The sequence below is a fragment of the Phascolarctos cinereus genome, unplaced genomic scaffold (assembly GCF_003287225.1).
Source record: "Phascolarctos cinereus isolate Bilbo 61053 unplaced genomic scaffold, phaCin_HiC Scaffold_5;HRSCAF=322, whole genome shotgun sequence".
Lineage (NCBI taxonomy): Eukaryota > Metazoa > Chordata > Mammalia > Diprotodontia > Phascolarctidae > Phascolarctos > Phascolarctos cinereus.
The window spans coordinates 407,175,861-407,198,270 of NW_027555958.1; the positions used below are offsets into that span (position 1 = coordinate 407,175,861).

The window sequence follows — 22,410 nt, forward strand, 5'->3', positions numbered from 1 at the left end:
AACCTCAATTTGTCCTCCATTACTTTCACCCACTGTTGCCAGTCCTAACAATAAATCTAAGTCTTCCTCCACATGACAACCTTTCAAATACTTGAACACAGCTGTCATGTTTCCCGAGTCTTGTCTTTTTCTCAAGGGCAAACGATCCCAATTCCCCCATGTGATTCTCATATAGCACTTAACAACTCTGGTTTTCTTCCTTTGGATATTTTACAGTTCATCAATGTCCTAGGCACTTTGGTGGCCAAAACTGAACACAGTACTCCAGAGACGGTCTAAATGAGGCAAAGTACAAGAAGTCTATCTTAGCTCTTCACATCATGCCTCTATTCATGTAGCTCAAAACTGTGTTATCATTCTTTGATGCCACAGCACACTGCTGGCTCATAATGAATTTGTCGTCCTCTAGCTCATGGATTTTTTTTTTTGGTGGAAATACTGCTGTCTAACCATTCACCTTTCATCTTATACTTTTGAGGCTGATTATTTGGACCTGAGTGTAAGACATTATCTTTATCCTACTGAGTTTCATCTTTATGAGATCCAACCCAATGCTCTTTCCTGTTAAGAACTTTTTTTTTTTTAAATTCTGACACTATCAACTTGATGAGCATGCTATGAATGCTTTAATTCAGATAACTAACAAATTTTTAAAAGAGTTCATCACAGATTCTTGGAACACTGCACACTTTTTTCCCCCCCAAGCTAACATAGGATCATTAATGATTTTTCTTTGGGCCTGGCCATTCAACTAGGTCTGAAACCAACTAATTCTATACTGTCTGGCCCATGTAACCATCTTTTCCAAAAGAACAGCAAGAGAAAGTTTACAAACGCTTTGTCAAAATTTAGATTAACTAAATCTACAGTGTTCTCCTGTTCTAATTATACCCCAAACTTGAAAATTCATTCCATGCCCTCCATGCATTCATCATGCCTGGAATATACTATCTTCCTTATCTATAACTCTGAAAATCTTTGCATTCTTTCAAGATTTATCTCAGACAATGCTCTCCCCACAAAGTCTTACCTGATTCCCTTAGTTATCAGTGTTTTTCCCCCTCCCCAGAGCATGCTGTATTATACTTATTTTTGTCTATGTTGTATCCCCTGCACCTACCACAGTGCTTGGCATATAATGGGTACTTAATAATGAATAATATTATTAGTGATTTTTTGAATTTTTAAGCAAATGAAGCAAGAACTGTGTTCCCCCTTTCCTTCAAGGTCATTTTCCAGCAGACTGTTAAGGAACAACCTTGCATTATTATTACTATGAATTAACAGCAGCAACTGGGAATATTTGAAATTTCCATACAGAAATATTCATTCATTCAATTAAAGTACTTCTTGTAAGCAATCAAGACAATTAAAAATGAATCGATTAGAAGTGTATTCCTCATCTAGTTCATGGGTTCTTAATCTGGGAAAATTAATCTGGCAAGAGGTCTGTGGATAGATTTCAAGGAAGTCTGTGAATGGCTATTAGCCTCTAACTGAAGTTTAGCATTTCCTTCAATTATTGAATAATTATTTAATTATTCCTTCAATAACATAAAACAAAATATTCTTTTAAGAAGGCATCCATAAACTCATGAAACTGACAAAGGGGTCCATGACACAACACAAAAAAGGTTAAGAACCCTGACCTAGACAATGATTATTAGTGAAACCATCTGACAAAAAAAAAAAGGCTTTATCAATGTGTTTCAATCATCACCTAATACCTACTATACAGGTTTGTTTTGAGGAAAGCATTCTGTAAACTTTAAAGACCTTTAAAAAGATGAGTCATTCCTATTATTGTAGCTTGACTATTGTTTTGCTCATTGCTATTAATAACTAATATCTAATATTTATATAGCATTTATTATGTACCAGGCACTGTGCTAAATACTTTTTTATAAATATTATCTCATTTGCTATTGTGAATTTACCTTCCTCAGCCTTTCTAGAGTCACTGTTAATTCTTCCATCTTTAATCCTCCATCTATATTTGAAATAGCCCCCCTCTGTCAATTAACATCACAGCTTGCAGATTCTTCATAGTACAATGTAGACGTTTTAATGGCATTCTAACACAGCACAGGAAAGAGACCCATTTGAAAAACAAAATAAAAAACAATTCCTTTTTTACTCAACCAGTGATTTCTAAATGTTTTCCCAAAGAAGTGGTATAAAAATTTTATGGGTTCTTCCAAGAAACACTGGATATGGACCTGAGTTTAAATCTTAGCTTTTCCACTTATTAAACTTATTTCATCTTGGAGAAGTCATTTAACCTCTTTGTGTCCCAGTTTTTTCATATGTAACTTGAAAAGGCTTGACTCGATGACCTCTGACGTCCCTTCTAGTTCTAAACCCATGACTATAACAAATATACAAATCACATCCTGTTACAATGAATTATAAGTGAACATTACAATTGTTTAGTGGATGTAATGGGATTTGGTTATAAGAACTTCTGAAATTAGTGGATGGGAAGTATTTTTGCTAAACTGATCTGCTTTGTAATCATATCTGCTGCATTAGGATTTGATCTACAGCACATGAAAGCTTAAGTGATAAGAAGCAGTATGATATAATGGAAAAAGAGCTAGATTTGGAATCAAAAGACCTGGGTCCCAACCCTGGTTCTGCCACTTGCTATTTCTGTGACCTTGGGCAAATAATTTCTTAATCTAGAAATTAAGGTTGACCTCGATCAACTTTTTGTTACTGTGGCAGGTGAAAGATGAAATGACTGAGGAAACAAAGATTTGATCTTCCAAGCATATCGATTTATTAAGCAATGCATGGCAATTGCCCAACAAATCGTGACAAGACCTCTTCAGCTTAGGCCTGTACTCCAAATACATGGGGAGAGAGATTTTTGTACATTAAAAACAAATAGTCAAATAAGACTAATTAAGAGGAAACAACACAACATTAGGTAATCTGATTTCTAATAGGAGGAAAGATTAGGGATTTTCTAAGTTGGGAGGGGGCAAGCAAACAGGTGCAATTCCCTGAATTCAGAAAGAGAAGTGTGCAGCTCTCCCCAAGTGTCTGTATACAATTGAAGGAACATAAAAACAATAACTGATTGATCAGTATGGGGCCAGTCTCCAGGTGACATTTGGGCTGCTTGAGATGTACAATTCTGAGAAAACTCCTTGCAAAGATCTTTGGATCTGACCAGGTTGCTGGTCAGCATTACCGAAGTCCTTGGTTATGGATTTTGAGCAGCAGGGAGAGGTGGTCTAGTTTCCCAGCTATGCAGGATGAGGTTCAAACAATGCAATTAAGTTTTCTCCCAATTTCCATAACTGAATAAAGTTTTCTCACAAGACAGAATCTAGACAAGATTCGTAATTAAACAGAAAGAGAACTAAGCTCACTCCGACTCACAAGATAAGAGTCACTGGTTCACTCAATTTCCACAATTAATCATGGTCCTACTCCCCTTAATTCCCTCATTACAGACCCATTGGTAGTCTGGAAAAACATACAGATTCCTTATCATGATCATGTTTTAAATGCAAAAACACATGGGATTACAAAGGAAATCAATGATATTGAAATAAAAATGTAAATTTTTTCCCATCTAAGTTTATACACCTCACAAAATTGATCTATAGACCCCAATGTTAAGAATCTCTGGCCTAGATAATCCCTTCCAAATTGAAATGCAAGATCTATGATACTATATCATGCCCTGAGATTGTTCAAAACTTTTCACAAACATGATCATTTTGAGTACATACCTTTTGGGGGTAGACAATCTCTTCCCGAAGGAAGGTATTTTCCCCAGCATTCCTATCAAAGAGACCCCAGTCCATCTTCAGATCCCAGAAAAGGGTATAGCAGGAGCTGATGACATGGAAGACAATCCAAAGATAAAAGAACACAGAGGTGTCTGAGTGGTCTCGAGCTGGGGGAAAAAAAGGGTAGGAAGAGAGGGACAGAAGGAAAACAAGTAGATTTTAATAACATTAAGTACTCATTAATTATCAATAATCAACACCAGAATTCTTTACCAAGTTCTCATAAAAGGACAACAAAGAAATTTTTCATCTAAACAGGGCAGTTGCTCAGTGAAGGCCAGATGACAAGAGTCCTTCAAATTTGTTATCAATAATAAACATTTACTACTCATCTATTATGAGTAGGGGTTATATATATTTTTGAAAGTGAAGTTTTTGGGAGCTCTTTGCTATGTATCAACACAAAAACAAACAAAATCCAAATACTAAGAAAAATATTATTTTAATTCTATCCATAAGGTGGCAGCTTAAGGTCAAAGACATAGAAAAAGTCTAAAATTCTTCTGACAATAAAGTCACTGCTAACACTGTTTGGTTTAAGGAACTTTTAGGTTGTTTCTATTACGTACAGAACAACAGACCTTTCATGTAGTTAGTATCTTTTTGTAGTGTAGGCAAGCAGACCAAATTCTAAATTTAGATGAAATCCCAGGGAAAATAAAAACGGAAACTGACCAATAAAAATAATTTTCTATGCATATGACTTCATCTTTTAAGTCAATGAGAGCATTTTATGTTGACTTTCCTTCAAGTCTACTTTGATAATGTAAAAATCTTTTTATGCGTGCTATGGTTTATTTATATATGAAGTCACAGTGGAATTGCAATCTGCACTGGTAGAGGCAGTGCTCATGTCAATGAAATCATAAAAGTCACTGACATATTGAAATGTGATTTATTGGTGTTTTATGCTATTGTACCAAATTTGGAATAATAAAATGTTAAATAAAAATCACATAACATTCAAAAGTACCACTGAATCCTTCAGAGGCATACTGTTCTCAAGTGTTTCATATTGTAGGCAATGTAAGCTATAGAACTATCACTTAAAATATTCTCAGTGATTTTGTATTAGTTGCTTTTCTAATATAAAAATACCATAAACAGGCACAAATACATTAGTTTATACTAAATTTAAACTGATTAGTCTAATCAAAGTACTAAAAAATTAAAAATGAGACAGAATCTATCATGATTTAGTCACTTAACATGTGCCAAGATTCAAATGTAATGGGTACATTAAAATGCCACCAAAAATAAATGTGGTTAAAAACAGGAGACAGACTAGAGTGATGATGCAAGTAGTATTCTTAAAGATAAAATAGAAGAAATGGCGTAAGCCAGAAGCAATCTAGGATAAGACCATAGAATTTAATAAACCTAAGGGCTCCAAATGCTGAGGAAGGAAGGATAGACTATGAGACAAAACTGGAAAGAAGTCTTCAAGAAATGAGGTTTAGACTTACATCTCTTACCACATAAGGACACATAACCTATGTATAACAAACAAATAAGAGCAGCCAGGAAGGAGACTACTTCACAGCTATGGACAGAGAGGAAAAGAGTTCTTATCTAAGCAAGGAATAGGGAAAACAGAGGAGATAAAATGGACAATTTCAATAATATAAAATTGGCTATTTTATGAACAAACAAAATCACTGCATTGGAACTAGAAGGGAAACAGTTAAATAGGGAAGGGTTTCTTTTTTTTTTTTTTGGCAGCAAATTCCTCTGATAAAGGCCCAATATCTAAGGGGCAGGGAATAGGTCAAATATATAGCAAGAACCATTCCCCGATAGATAAATGGTCTAAGTATATGAAGAGGTATTTCTCAAAGTAAATCACCAATAATGACAGAAATGCAAATTTGGACAAGGTTCTACCTCACACCTCAAGTTTTCAGAGATGATAAAATGGGAAAATGACAATGTTGGAGGACAGGCATACTCCCTTAATAATATTTTATTTTTCCCTAATTACATGCAAAACCAATTTTTAACATTCATTTTAAAAAAATTGTGAGTTCCAAAATGTTCTCCCCCTCGCTTCTCTGAGACGGTAAGCAATTTGATATAGTTTATACATGTACAATCATGCAAAACATATTTCCATATTCATCATGTTGAGAAAGAAGACACAGACGGAAAACCAAAATAAAACACCGCCCAGAAAAAAGTGAAAAAAAAATATGCTTCAATCTACATTCAGATTCCGTCAGTTCTTTCTTTGGATGTGGATAGCATTTTTCATCATAATTCCTTTGGAATTGACTTGAGTAATTGTACTGCTGAAAACAGCTATGTCTTTCACAGTTGAACATCATACAATATTGCTGTTACTGTATACAATGTTCTGGTTCTGCTCACTTCACTTTGCATATGTAAGTCCTAGGTTTTTCTGAAAGTATCCTGCTTGTCATTTCTTATAGCACAGTAGTATTCCATCACAATCATGTATCACAACCTGTTCAGGCATTTCCCAATTGATGACATTCTCTCAATTTCCAATTCTTAGCCACCACAAAAAGAACTGCTATAAATATTTTTGTACAAATAGTTCCTTTTCCCTTTTTTTGTGATCTCTTTGGGATGTAGACCTATCAGTGGCATTGCTGGATCAAAGGGTATATACAGTTCTATAGCCCTTGGTGCATAGTGAGGGACAAGCATACTAATATACTACTGGTGGAGCTGTGAAATGGTCTAACCATTTGGGAAAGTAATTTGGAACTAGACCCTGAAACTCATAAATTTGGAATAACCTTTAACTCAGTAACATCACTACTAAGCTTATACTCTCCAAAGAGATCAAATATAAAGATAATAGATCCATACATGTGTACAAAAAATACGTCTAGCAGCACTTTTTTGTTGCAGCAAAGGACTGGAAATAAAAGGTATGCCCATTAATTTAGGAATTTCTGAACAAATTATGGTAAGAGAATGTAATGTAATCTTATAGGAATGGATTCAGAGTCCTGGGAGAACTTGTATGAACAGATGCAGACTAATGTAAGAAGAACTGGGAGAACAGTTTATGACTAAAAGTAAAGTTATCAAAGCCTTAAGTGACCAATGTAATGACTGCAAAAGACCACTGGTGAAACATGCTTCCCACTTTTTGGTGTAGAAATAGAGACATACACCAATGAAACATAAAATTGTTTGCTTGACTATGCTTCTTACCAGATATGAGCTTTCATTTATTTATGTATTTATTTATTTATTTTGGTGGGGCAATTGGGGTTAAGTGACTTGCCCAGGGTCACGTAGCTAGTAAGTGTCAAGTGTCTGGCCTGAGACCACATTTGAATTCAGGTCCTCTTGACCAGGGCCAGTGCTCAATCCACTGTGCCACCAAGTTGCCCCCCCCTTTTCTTTTGTTTTTGCTTTTTGGTGAGGCAATTAGGGTTAAGTGACTTGCTCAGGGTCACACAGCTAATAAGTGTCAAGTGTCTGAAGTCGGATTTGAACTCAGGTCCCCCTGACTCCAAGGCCAGAGCTCTAGCCACTGCGCCACCTAGTTGCCCTTGAGCTTTTATTTTTAATGGAGGAAGCTGTAGGGAGGTAGTGATTGCAATACTTGAAAAAAGGAAGAAAAGAAATAAAAGGTCCCCAATGAACTATTAAAAATAAATTTAAAAAGAGAAGGAATTTCAGAAGCAAGGTAGCATAGAAATTATTACCACACTAAATCTGAATATCAAAAAAGCTGTACATAGGGAGGATTCATGGTTTCATATATAGCTCTTTTTTTCAGTTGCTCATATATGGAAATATTAATGTTTGCAACTTTTACAATAAAAAGAAAAACTTTTAAAAAAGATTAGAGATAAACACATCCTAGACTTGTCATGTAAGCACTTTTCTCTCCTATCAAAAGACAGATTCTTCTGTCTTTTAGATTTTTTAGATTACAATTGTTTTTGATTAAGTCTCACGTTTACAAGTCTGAGGAAATCTACCTATTGATTTGGCTCAGTCAGAAATGTATGGGCAAATTATTTGTTATTTCATGCTTATTGAGAGACCTAGGGAATAGGCAATGAGCAACTCAACCTCATTTCAAAAAGGGAACCCTGCAGTTGTACTACTGCCGAGGTTTGCAAAGACAAATGGCAAACAAAGCACATAATCTTTTAGCATACCACTCATCTACGCTAAGGATTTTCCCAAAGCAAATACTCAAAAGAGAAGATGTATTTGAAGAATGTTACCACAAAACTATGCTATGATACATGCTAGTATTTCTTTCTAGTGGGGAGATCACGAAAGAGAAAAATGTAGTGAGTTGACAAATGACATTTCCCAAATGAGTTTTCTGAAGTATAACATCAAGTATTACTATTGAAGCCATTTTGTCCTCTCAACTACTAATGGACAATTAAGTGTAAATTGTAACAGAAGGGAAGGATGTGAAAAAAAAAAAGGTAAAAAGAATTGCAATCAGATAAGGAATTTCTGAAAAAAAGCAACTGCACTTAAGGAATGGACTAATTTGTAGTTATTAAGAGATTCTTAAAGCTGGAAGTGACCGTAGAGATCATCTCCTTCTATTCTTTCATCACAGTTAAGGAACCTGAGGCTCACAGAGGTTAGTTAAGTAATTTGTTCAGAGTCATGTGTTGCTGCTGTTTGTTCTTCGTTTCTGAAGAGGACCATGACATCAGAGTCACATGGCTAGTTAGTAGAAGACCTGGAACTCATTCTGCCCTTCAAGAGTGCTGCATAACTGGGAAATTAGAAATACAGGAAATGGGGTACAGAAATCTATCCTGCCCTACAGGAAAATATAAGGGGAAGGGGATAAGGGGGGGGGGAGACAGAAGAGAAGGCAGACTAGGGGAAGGAATATTCAGAATGCATGCCATCTTGGGGTGGGGGGAGGGGCGAGATGGGGTGAAAATCTGAAACTCAAAATCTTGTGGAAGTAAATGTTGAAAACTAAAAATAAATAAATTTATATATATATATACACATACACACACACACACACACACACACATACACATATATGTGTATATACACATATAAAAGAATGTTGCATAATTCTTTAAAAGCCACCCAGAGTTACTATTTTTCTCTCTCTCTTATTAGGCATTAAAATATAATACCACTATTGGTTTCAAAGAAAACTAAACTCTGAATATCTCAGAGTTCATTTATTAGTCCTCTAAAAATGCTAAAGTAAAATACTACTCCATGATATTCTTTATGTTTTGGCCTGATTTAATCTGTAGCCTGCATTTACCTTCATCTGATCTTTCTCATCCCCATGGGACTTTTGTATGGCATCATCCCTTCCTCATCTGCCTTCATTGGCATTCAGGGAATGTATAGAAAATAACATATTACTCTAGGAAAGCAATTACATCTTAATTTACTGGCAAAATCTAGTAGCCTTCTTCAGTGAAGCTCAGGAGGACAGAAAATCAAGTCACTGCTATTCTGCCGTAAGATTCCATGTACTACATACCTGCCACTTTAGAAGCAGCACAGTTCAGGGTGGGTATGTTGACAGTAATGACTACGACTGTTTCAAAAACAAACACAAACGTACTTAGAGTTCTGCACCCAAAAATTCCTTTTTGGATGATAAATCCAAATAGAATAAACTAGGAGAAACTGCTAAGAAAAAATCCCTGTCAGTCAGTCACCTAGCTTTTATTAAGCACCTACTATGCATCAGGCAAAAAACTCCCTGCTCTCAAGTAGCTCACAGTCTAATAAGGAATACAAAAAAACATGCAAAATTATGTGAAAACAGATATGTACAAACAAGCTATATACAGGATAAATTGAGAGTATCAAAGAAAAGGTTATTAAAATTAAGGACTGGCCAAGGCTTCTTGTAGAAGGTGGGACTTTAGTGGAAACTAGAAGGAAGCCTTTTATACCTTTCTAATCAATTCTCTATTCCACTCACCACGTAGTTGTTTCAAACACTGTCCCCCTTAAGATTGCCTCCCCTTCCCCCTAAAGTGTACACACAAAGTATCCCTCCTCCCATCCTCTCAGCAGGGGCTTCGGCTCATTTCACTGAAAAAAAGAGACAATTTACGGAACGCTCAAGTTTTTCTTCTCATCTAGTATCACTCAAGCATTTTCCTCCACCTCACTGAAGAGGTGGCCTTTCTCCTTGCTAAGGTAAATCCCTCAACATGCATTCCATTCCATCTTCTCTGGCAGATTGCACACTCTATCTTTTCCACTTTCTCTAATCTTCATGCAATCTCTCCATATCTAGTGGTTTCTTCCTAGCTGCCTACAAACATGCCCATGTATGTCCCATCCTTAAAAAACCCTCACTTGGCCAAATTGTCTAGGGTTAGAGGAGGGGAAAATTCTCTCAGGGTTCATTCATTTAAACAAGAATTTATTAAGTGATTACCATGTTATTGAGCACTGTGAGATGCAGGGTACAAGAAGATAAAAACAAGTCATCTCTCTTGCCCTCAAGGAGTTTACAGTTCAATGGCAGGTCAGATAAAGGGGCATAATGTTTAGAAAAGTAAGTACGATCCAAGACAGAATCAGAGAGGAACAAAGGAAAAATACAGTGTTCTAGGAAAATCTGAGTAGCAAATATCACTTTCAACTTACAGACAGAACTCAGGTAATGCTACAGTCTATGTGCCATGTATTCTCTACCACTACAACACTGGGGACAAAAATAAAGGGAGGTAGAAACATTATATAAAGAAAACAACCAAAATTTAATGGATATTGTTAATACAATTAACAAGTGAATTCACTTATTAAATTGTTTTTATATTAAGTTGAATATTCTAACAGATCAGCTCCTGTACCTTCTCTAATGACAAAATACTGAGAAAAAAAAAGAATTCTGGATTATAATTTGTCCTCTGCTCTCTCCCATATGCTTCAATATCTTGGTAAATATCATTAAACACTTCTTCCTAAAACATCACATTTCTATGCAGATAAAATTAAGGTTTCTTACCTTCTTTCTTGTTAATAATACATTAGATGTTTCCATTTTGTCTCCCTGATAGGTATGCTGACAAACAGAAGTATTTTACCAAAAAATTAACAAGCCTACTATATGCCTGGCCCTGTGGTTACTAAGGGATACTTTATTCTCTAGTATGTCAAGACATAAGAAAACTTTTTTATCATGGAGGTGGGGTACCTGTGGCATGGTAAGAGAAGGAACCTTTTTCTTCTATCAAACACCATTGATTCATAGGAAAATAAAACAATCATCAGACATACAATTTAAGTAAAATACAGTCATTTAAGAAAACAAATGTACATGTTTAACTTTATCTATACAATGTGAATAACATCAGCACTTACTTTCCAGGGTTGTGAAGGTGAAATGAGAGAATATTTGTAAAGCATTTTGGAAATCTTTAAGTGCTACAAAAATGCTAATACTATTAACTCTATCATCATTATTACGTACCTGTACTCAAGCTAAGAAACAAAACAATTATGCTTCAAATAATATCAGATAACCAGGGAGCACAGGAAAGAGAGGAGCAAAGGGAAAAAAGTAAAGGGTGTAAGGGGGTTGGGGAAGGCCCAAATTCTTTCTGCCACCTTCTTCCCTGAAAGCCAAAATTTGATTGACAGATTTAACTAAAATGACTAAATTTTAGTTAAATCTATCAATCAAAATATATTTTTTAAAAAAAACCATTTAGGAAGTGCCCATGATGTACTGGTACTATGGTAAGTGCTAGGAATACAAAGAAAAATAGTGAAATCACTCTTTTCTTCCAGGAGCTCCTATTCTAAGGAGTTGACAAGGCCCACAGGATGACTTCCATAAAGAAGAGCTCTAACATTGAGAAGTTTTCAAAAACCTGTCCCCTAGAGGGATGGGATTTACAGTGATAGAGAGAGTGGGAGGAGGTCCTGCTGAGAGGAGCCCAAACATGATAGCTTTCTCTTTTTCTGTACAATGAACTGTATCTACTACTTTTCTGACTATTCTCAACAGTCTTAGGTTTCTACAATTTATTCCTCCTGGCTCTGAATTTCCTTACTTCTTTCTTAAGGTGATTTGGTGTTATCTACAAAACAAAACTTTTACTCCTTTAGGTCATCTGTAAAAACACAAGGACAGGTTCTGACACTGATCTCTGCTAAACCTCAACGTTTGTATGTCTCTATTCAGAGAAGTCTCTATTTATTCCTATATTTTATTCCCTATCTCTGAGGTACCTCTTTATTGTTGCCAAATATTTGAACCTCTATGGAAGATTTCTAGGACAGCATGGAGAAGAAATGACAAAATGTGGAGGTGGGTGGAATTTGTGTCTGTTACTACTGATAAAATCATGGATCCTTCCAAGTATTAAACTGCGGGAAACTAGATTTTTTTGAAAACTCCATTCAATACAGTTTTATCAAAGGATTTTTGAAAATCTAAACATGTTATATATCAATGGTTCATTTTTATCTACCAACACATGTATCAATTTAAAAAAGTCAAGGAGGCTGATTTTTTTCTCCTCCATTTTCATTACTAAATTCCTTGGCTTGCTGATCTTACAATTAGACCTTCCTTAGATTTTCAGCTTTTAGTCTTGCTTTTCATTTAATTGATTCTATGTGCCCTAGGAAAATAATCTTTACTTGTATAAAATTACTTATTTGATTTTAACACTGCTTCTTATCCATTCTTAATAAACAATAAGCTCCTGCTCATTACTTTCAAAATTGTCAAAACTGTCTATCCCACCACACAAAAAAGAGTACCTCTAACTACTAGTCAATACTCATTGTTTTAGTCAGAAAGACTTAGTCATTGAAACCCTGTGTCATTGCATAGGCTATCTCACATTCCCCTCCCCCATTTATCAAAAATGTTCCCAACTTTGTTTTCTTAATAGTATTTTTCCCCAATTACATGTCAAGACAATTTTTAGCATTCTGGCATTTCACTAGCATTTTAGCATTTCATTTTTACAAGATTTTGAGTTCCAAATTTTTCTCCCTCCCTTCACTCCCCCCAGGCTATCATGTAAAAATATATGTCCATATTAGTCACAGTTGTGAAAAAAGAAACAGATCAAAAGGATAAAAACCACAAAAAAGAAAAAAGAAAGTAAAAAAAAGTATGCTGTGATCCGCATTCAGAGTCCATCAGTTCCTTCTCTGGATATGGATAGCATTTTCCATCACAAGTCCTTTGTATTTGTCTTGTATCAATGTGTTGCTAAGAAGAGCTGAGTTAATCATAGGTGATCATCACATGATGTTGGTGATACTGTGTACAATGTTTTCATGGTTCTGCTCATTTCGCTCTGCATCAGTTTGTACAAGTCTTTCCAAATTTTTCTGAAATCTCCCTGTTCATCATTTCTAATTGCACAATAGCATTCCATTACATTCATATATCACTGCTTGTACAGCCATTCCCCAAATGATGGACATCCCCTCAATGTCCAATATTTTGCCACCACAAAAACAGCTGCTATAAATATTTCTGCACATGTGGGCCCTTTCCCCTTTTTTATGATCTCTTTGGAAACAGACCTCATAGTGGTATTGCTGGCTATAAGGGTATGCACAGTTTGGTTGCCCTTTGGGCATAGTTCCAAATTGCTCTCCAGAATGGCTGGATCAGATCACAACTTTCCTCACATCCTCTCCAACATTTATCATTTTCCTTTTTTTGTCATATTAGCCAATCTGATAGGTGTGAGGTGAGGTGGTACCTCAGAGTTGTTTTTATTTTCATTTCTCTAATCAAAAGAAAATTAGAGCACTTCTTCACATGCCTACAGATAGCTCTTATTTCTTCATCTGAAAACTTCCTGTTCATATCCTTTGACCATTTATCGATTGGGGAATGGCTTATATTTTTATATATCAGTTCTTCTATATATTTGTATTTATATATCAGTTCTCTATATATTTGAGAAATGGGGCCTTTATCAGAGACCCTTGCTATAAAGATTGTTTCCCATCTTTCTGCTTTCTTTCTAATCTTAGTTGCATTGGTTTTGTTTGTTCAAAAGCTTTTTAACTTAATATAATCAAAATTATCTATTTTATATTTCATAATGCTATCTCTTGTTTGGTCATGAACCTATAACTCACTTAATTTCTCCCTTAAGAATTTGGATAGGGGCAGCTAGGTGGCGCAGTGGATAGAGCACCGGCCCTGAAGTCAGGAGTACCTGAGTTCAAATCCAGCCTCAGACCCAAACACTTGACACTTACTAGCTGTGTGACCCTGGGCAAGTCACTTAACCCCAACTGCCTTAAAAAAAAAACTGGATGCCATACCACTCAGTGTATATATGTTTGGTATTGATATTACTTCATTGTTCATCACACCTTTTAGCAAAATGTAGTTTCCTTCCTTATCTTTTTTAATTAGGTCTATTTTTGCTGTTGCTTTGTCTGAGATCAGGATTGTTACCTCTGCTATTTTTTATTTCTGCTTTAGCATAATAGATTCTGCTCCAGCCCTTTACCTTTATTCTTTCTGTGTCTCTCTGCTTCAAGTGTGTCTCTTGTAAATAACATATAGGATTCTAGTTTTTGATCCACTTTGCGATCTGCTTCCATTTTATGGGAGATTTCAACCCATTCACAGTTATGATTACTAACTGTGTATTTTCCACCATCCTATTTTTCCTCGTCTGTCCTCTCTCTCCTTTCACCCTTTCTCCTCTCCACAGTGTTTTGCTTCTGTCTACCAATTTCCCTGATCTGCCCTCTCTTCTGTTAGCACCCCCCAACCCCCTGCCTTTACTTAATCGCCTCCCTTCTTACTTTCCTGTTCGGCAAGATAGTTTTCTATAATCAATGACTGTGTATATTATTCCCTCTTTGAGCCAAGACTGCTGAGAGTAAGGTTCATCGCTTACCTTCTCATCTCTCCCTCCACTGTAATAGATCTTTCACGCCTTTCATGTGAAATGATTTACCCCATTCTACCTCTCCCTTTCTTCTGCAAATAGTGTACTCCTCTTTCTCATCCTTTATTTTTTATGTCTTTCCCTCAAAATCACCCTACACCCATACCCTCTGTCTATGTATATTCCTTCTAGCTGTACTATTAGTGGTACAATTTTTAAGAATTACAAGTATCATCTTCCTATATAGGGATGTAAACAGTTCAGCTCCACTGAATCCCTTATGTTTTCTTTTCCCTTTGTCCCTTTTTAGGCTTCTTTTGGGCCTTGATATTGGAGATCAAATTTTTTGTTCAATTCTGTTCTTCTTTTTATGAAAGCTTCAAATCCTTCTATTTCAACAAATGACCATTTTTTCTTTTGATGTATTAGGCTTAATTTTGCCATGTAGATGATTCTTGGTTGTAGTCCTAGCTCCTCTGCCTCCCAGAAAATCATGTCTCATGACCTCTGATCCTTTAATGTTGCAGCTGCTAAGTCCTGCATAAACCTGATTGTGGTTCCCTGATATTTCCATTGTTTCTTTGTGGCCACTTGCAGTATTTTTTCCTTGACCTGACAGTACTGTAATTTGACTATAATGTTCTTCGGATTTTTTATTTTGGGATCTCTTTCCTGAGGTGATCAGTGGATTCTTTCAGTGCCTATTATGCCTTCTGGTTCCAGGATAACAGGACAGTCTTCCTTGATAACTTCTTGAAAGATGCTGTCCAGGTCTTCCTTTTGCTTATGACTTTCAGGCAGTCCAATGATTCGGACATTGTCTTTCCTAGATCTATTTTCTAGACTAGTTGTTTTTCCAATGAGAAATTTTATATTTTCTTCTATTTTTTCTTCATTCTTCGGAATTTGATTGATCCTTGATGTCTCATAGAATCATTCGCTTCAACTTGCCCAATTCTAACTTTTTGGGGGGGGGGGTGATGCAATCAGGGTTAAGTGACTTGCCCAGGGTCACAGAGCTAGAAAGTGTCAAGCGTCTGAGCTGGATTTGAACTCAGGTCCTCCTGACTCTAGGGCCGGTGCTCTCTCTGCTGTGCCACCTAGCCACCCCTCCCCTCCCCATTCTAACTTTTAAGGAGTTGTTTTCCCCAGATAGCTTTTGTACATCCTTTGCCATTTGGCCAATTGTACTTTCTAGGGAGTTGCTTTTTTCGGTGGATTTTTGTATCTCCTTCTCTGTTTGGCCACTTCTATGTTTTAAGTAGTTGTTTTCTTTTTCCAACCTGTTGACTCTTTTTTCATAATTCTCTTGCATCACTCTCATTTCTTTTTCCAATTTATCTTCTCTCTCTCATATGTGATTTTTAAGCCCCTTTTTGAACTCTTCCATGAGTTCTTTCTGGGCTTGAGACCACTTCCCGTTTTTCTTTGGGGTTTTGCCTGCAGGTGTTTTGACTTTGTTGTCCTCTTCTGAGTTTGTGTCTTGGTCTTCCCTGTCACCATAATAACTTTCTATGGTCAGTCTTTTTTTTTTTTTAATTTTTTTTTTGCTCATCCTTCTTTGGCCTTTTTCCTTCCTTTTAAATGTGAGCTCTGCTCCCAGGGTGGAAGGGGCACTGTCTCAGGCTTCTTGTGCCAGTGGCTACAGGCCCTGGCTATTTACCTGATACTGCACTGATGCTGCCCTGAGGCCCACAGGCACCCTCGTGTCTGGTGCTGCACTGAGGAGGTGGGGGAGGAGTGGCTGATGCTGCTAGAGGTCACAGGGGTCTGGCAGGTTACCTGGTACTGAGCTGGGGTGCTAGTGGTGGTGTCTGGCATGTGCTGAGGCCAGTGGGGTATTTCTACATTTCCCTAGGGCTATAATGAAGCATGTGTTGGTCTGGCCTCTGGAGGCTGCCTGTTTGCCTAGGGCTACACGGAAACATAGAGGGAGCCAGTGAGTATGCCTGTTTGCTTAGGCACCTGGAAGGTTGGCATCTACCTGTCTGTCCAGAGCTGTGGTGAAGCACATGGAGGTTTGGCCACTGGAGGATGCCTGTTTGCCTGGGACTATGCAGAAACATGTGGTGGTTGGTTCTCAGAGCTGGAGTCTGTCTGTTCCTCTGGCTATGCTGAGGCACGCTGATTTGCTGAAGTGGGGCCTGCTGCTGTCCTGGACTGAGTTTCCTTTTTATCCAAGTGAAAAAGACCTTTTCTGCTGATCTTCCATGTTTCTTGGGCTAAGGTTTTTGCTGGTTCTGCTGTTCCAGAATTTCTTGGGAGCACTATTTTATGGCTGTCTGGAGGTGAATATGGGAGAGTTACAGCGATTTACTATACTTTATTCCAACTTTTAAGCCACATCCATTTCTACAGAAAGTCTTGCTAGGTGGATAGTAATTAAGCACAAATTTGTAAATTCAATTTAATTACCTGACTTTCCTTTTACATAGCACATTCAAATAAATACATTTTTAATGTATATGAACTTAAACAACTGTGTAATTCATGTATATAATGTGGGCCTAAGCCAGGGTTTAAAAGAAGGGGAAGAGCTGCTTTAGAGGCAAAATCAATAACACCTGGTAAATGATCAGATATGGAGGGTGAAGGATAGAATGGAGTCACTATACTGACTGTATCAAGACCCAGGATATTATAAGGCCTCCTCAATGGTTACTTGAAAGTGATTCATTTTGCAATCCAAAACAGGAAAAAAACCTCCAGATAAATGAAGAATGTTAGTGTGCAAATCATGACATATAAAGTGGTTGGGCTACAAATGGAGCTATTATTAGTCCATCAGTATTTATATTTTGGACTGAATTCACTTAATGATAATGAGCTGGGTTTAGGACTGAACATGAGAAAGCAAAATGAACTGTATTTTGGAAACTGTGTTTTTCAATGTTCCCAAGCTGCTCCTGGACAGAAAGTTTCATCTTTAGCATCGATATTCCAATGATGCTGTGTGTCTACAAACCATGGGATATTAATCTCAAAAGAATGAAAAGCGCAATTACCCAAAGGGCAATGAACAGACACATGGTGGTCACAAGTAGGCTGTAGTATAACATCAAAGATATTGAGGAAATGAATGAGTGAGGGATACCAAAATGACAGGCTGCTATACACCGGCACTCATGGTACGTTGACATTTCTAGAGGAACACCGCCCATATTTGGAATAGATCCTCGAACTGTGAAGGCATGGACAATGATTAGACACAATAACGCAGTGCAAATGGACTGTGATAGAGGGAGAATAGAATAACACAGAGGGAGTAACCACAATGATAACATCACAGATATTTTGAAGTAAATACAAATTTCTGTAAATGTCTAAAGGGAAGGGTATCACAGCTAACCTATGCCCTGTATTTTCTTGCAGTACCAAGAAGACAGTAAAAATTTGAACAAATACTCAATACTAAATAAAATCACAGATTTAGAAAAGGCAGAGAACTCAGAAACCATCTAGACCAAACCCCTTATTTTAGAGATGAGGAAACTGACAACTGTTTTTTATTACCTTTCTTTATTAAAAATCTTTAGGAATTATAAAAATATTTAAAATTATCCCCCCCAAATTATGATCTATAACTTTGAAATATTCACTTCATGCAGAATAACAAAGGAACTCATCCCAGTATTTGATAAAGCAGAAAACATGAATTACTCAAGAAAACATTATTTGATTTTTAAAAAAAACTGCTGGGAAAACTGGAAAGCAGTCTGACAGAAATTAGGCTTAGACCTTGCACCATATTCCACAATACATTCTAAATAGATATGTGACCTTAATATTAAAGATTATATTACAAAAAAAAAATCAGAGAAAGAAGTAGATCACATACCTCTCATAGCTTTAGGTAAGAGATGTATTCCTCTTTTTTTTTTTTTAAAGTTTTTAGGCAATTGGGGTTAAGTGACTTGCCCAGGGTCATACAGCTAGTAAGTGTCAATGTTTGGTCTGAGGCTGGATTTGAACTCAGGTCCTCCTGACTTCAGAGCTGGTCCTCTATCCACTGTGCCACCTAGCTGCCCCAAGAGATGTATTCCTAACCAAACAAGGGACAGAGGCAATTCCAAAAGATAAAATAGGATAACTTTCACTACATGAAAGTAAAAGATTCTGCAAAGACAAAATTAATGTTCCTAGGATAAGAATGAAAGCAGCCAAATGGGATGAAAAAAATCTTTTTATAAAATTTCTCTGGAAGCAGCTAGGTGGCACAGTGGATAGAACACCGGCCCTGAAGTCAGCAGGACCTGAGTTCAAATCCTGTCTCAGACCAAACACTTGACACTTACTAGCTGTGCTACCCTGGGCTAGTCACATAACCCCAACTGCCTTAAAAAAAATTTCTCTGATAAGGGTTTGGTATCCAAGATATGTAAACAATTCACAGATATGTGAGTATGTGCGTATGTTAAATAGCCATTGTCTAACAGATAAGTGGTCAAAGAATATGAATAAATAATTTTCAAAATAATTCCCAAGTATTAACAACCACATGAAAGAATGCTTCAAATCATTAATCGTAAGTAAAATGAAAATCAAAACAACCTTGACATTCTATCTCACAGTCTGAAAATTGGCAAAGATGACAACAGTTAATATTAGAGGAGGTCTGGGAAGACAGGTACACTGTTGCATTGTTGATATGAATTGGTTTAACCATTTTGGAAAATTTGGAATTATGTAAACAAAGTGACTAAAACGTCCATACCCTTTAACCCAAAAGAATTCCATTACTGGGCTAATATGCCAAAGAGGCCAATAATAATAAAGTTCTCACATGCACCAAAACATCTGTACCAGCACTTTTTTGATAGCAAAAAGTTAGAAAGTGCATGCTCATCATTTGAAAACGCTAAACAAATTGTAGTACATGAATGTAGTAGCATATTACTATGCTGTAAGAAATTATGAATGTGATGAATGCAGAGAAGCATAGAAAAATCTACACAGAATGATGCAGAGGGAAGTAAGCAGAGCCAAGAAAACAATATACACAGTGACTATAACAATGCACATGGATGAGATGCCCCTATCTCACCATCATCCTACACACAAAGTGAATGTCGCAATATTATAAAGAACAAGTATGGCTTAAGAGAAATGAGAGGATGCTCCAAAACCTACTCCTTCATGGAGGTTGTAAAGTCCACAGGTATAGCACATGTTTTTGGTCTTTTTCAATGTACTGATCAATTGTGCAGAATTTTCCCTCTTCTTTTTCGTCTTAAAAAACAGTCCCTTCGTTATGCTTATGAAATCTATCGATAATAAATAACTTAATAATTATAACTTTTACTGATTATGGCAACTTAAATGTAATATAAAATTTAAGGTAGGCAACAAGAAAAACCATAAAAATATGTCATAAAGAGACCATTTAAAAATTCTCTAAAATTGTTTCCATGGACAAACTCCTCCATATGCTGTAGTCATAATAAATTTACAGCTCTACTTATTTTAGATAACACAAAAATCACCCCTTTCTCTTTTCTAAGCCTCATTACAACAGTATATATAAACATATACTGTCCCTTATGTACATGAATATCTTAAAAAAAAAACCTATGTAGAAATGTTAAACATCAGCTGTTCGCTGTAAAACCAATTTCAAAAACAAAGATAACTAAAGAAATAACACCTAAGATGTTATATAGCTGAGAGAATCTGTGTTATTTTTAAAGAGATAAGGACAGGGACTAGACCCTCTGATTTCACCTACATAAGGAATTCCAGGTTGTTGAGATTCTCTCCACCAATGTAGGTCAGTACCTTTTCTACAGCTTATAGACTTAAGACTTGCCTAAAAGACTGAGAGGTTAAGTGACTTGTCCAGGGTCACACAGCCAGAATGAGCCAGAAGGAAGACCTGAACCCTATAAGTAGGAAAAGTACTGAAGCAAAAATTATCAATTGGAACCTATTTTAAAAATCATTTAAACAATTAGAAAAAAAATCTTAACTTTTTTTTGGGTATTTTCCTTAAAACAATTTTATCAGGGTAAATTATGTAAGGGCCAGAGACTCAGGCTATTTTAATAATTCATTATAAAATTAATAACCTAGCTAAATTTTCTGAAGTTGTGACTTTTTTACATCTAAAAAGAAATTTAACTGAAGACCATGAAGAATATGAAAATTTTTCTACCATAAAGTCAAAGTATAATTGCGATTCTAACTCATTCAAAAACAAAATAGTTTGAAAGTCTGGCATATTATATGGCATGGAAGTAGGATAACAGACTGGCTATATTCCAGAAAGGAAGGACTTACTCATCTAGAAAAATGAATAGTTATTCAAACAACTGAGAATTCCACTACAATGGTCCCAAGGGAATTTTGAACAGAGGACATTTACATCAGAGTTAGATACTGGGGGAAAATATCCTAATATAAAGTAAAATATTATTTTTCCTAGTGTTTTAAAGACTAACCCATTCTTAGGAATAGGTACCCAACAAAAGCCTTAAGCAAAATGAACAATAATTGTGAAGATTTGATTTGTTCCACAGTCACAGAGCATCAAACAGCTAAATCTACAAAAGAATTATGCAATAATTTGAAAGGAGAGGTTAGAATCTATCATTAAAAAAAAACGAGAAAATTCTAACAAAATGTTATGTTCCTTGACAGGTTAGAAATTAGAGCACAATAGCTTATTCTATTATTTGATCTCCATACAGGCTCTCCCTGATTCTTTTTCTTAGATGACAGAGACAAGAAACTCCAAGGACTACACAATGGCCATTTCAAATGGCCAAATCTTTGTGGGTACTTACCTTTAAAAAAAAAAACTTTTGGAGTTTGCCTCAAATTCATCTTTGCATTGAAATCTCAATACTTAAAACATGGAGACTAGCTGACAAGCTGAAGATTTTTTTGTGTGTATAAAATAAATAAAGGAAAATCAAGAATGCTGAAATTTTTATAGTATGTTCCATTTTTTAACACAAAAGGTGAAGACTTCTTATTAATGTTCTACACAATCTTCTAGGAGGGGGCTGCCTATATATTTTTTTTGTACATACGATCTAGAGGCACAGAATTAATATTTTCTATTCTTATGAAATCATATAGTGATTGACATAACACAACATGAAAAATAACCTTTGAAACAATCGTGAAAATGCCCCCAACAATGCTGTTACCATGGTAACTGTTGCAAGCTGGTTCTCAGAAAAGATCAGGGTCACTGGGTCTGGAAAGCAAGGTTCCTCTATTAACTCTAACTCCTTTTTCTCTTACAAAAGCCCACCTTTGCAATATACTCCTAATTTGATGGAAAAATACTAACATCAATAATCACAAAAAACTCATTGTCTTAGATCTATAGGTATCTAAGCTCAATGTTTCCTAATGCAGTTTTTCTGATTACTTACTGTCTAAAAGAAATGAATAGAAATTAAGCTCTAATGGTAGCTATACCAGATTTTATCTAACTCACTATTATTATTAATAAATGAGAATAGTAACCTGACAAATCGGCTTTTTTAGTATAGTTTAAGTAAAAAAAACCCACAAAAAAAAACCAAACAGAAAATGGAAAATATTTCACACACCTGTAATACATAAGGTATTACAGTATCTCCTTTAATTTTTTGTTACACTGTTTGTTAGGTGATTTTTAAAAATCTAACATCATGTTCTACTTGCAAACAACTACACTACAGGACAGCTATGGATTCAAAGACTAACAACTACAGATTTTAGTTAGTGATTTGAGGAGGAATTAGCTATTCTGGAAGTTTAGGTCCTCT

At 36.0% G+C, this 22,410-nt stretch overlaps 1 protein-coding gene across 1 annotated transcript in view; it reads right to left on the reverse strand.

The window, feature by feature from the left end:
- The window catches only part of XPR1 (xenotropic and polytropic retrovirus receptor 1), a 217,786-nt gene that overhangs the window by 27,394 nt on the left and 167,982 nt on the right, over positions 1-22,410 (reverse strand). The window contains exon 12 of the mRNA XM_020984350.2: positions 3,747-3,913. Within this exon, the coding sequence (XP_020840009.1) occupies positions 3,747-3,913 (167 nt within the window). The remainder of the gene's footprint in view (positions 1-3,746; positions 3,914-22,410) is intronic.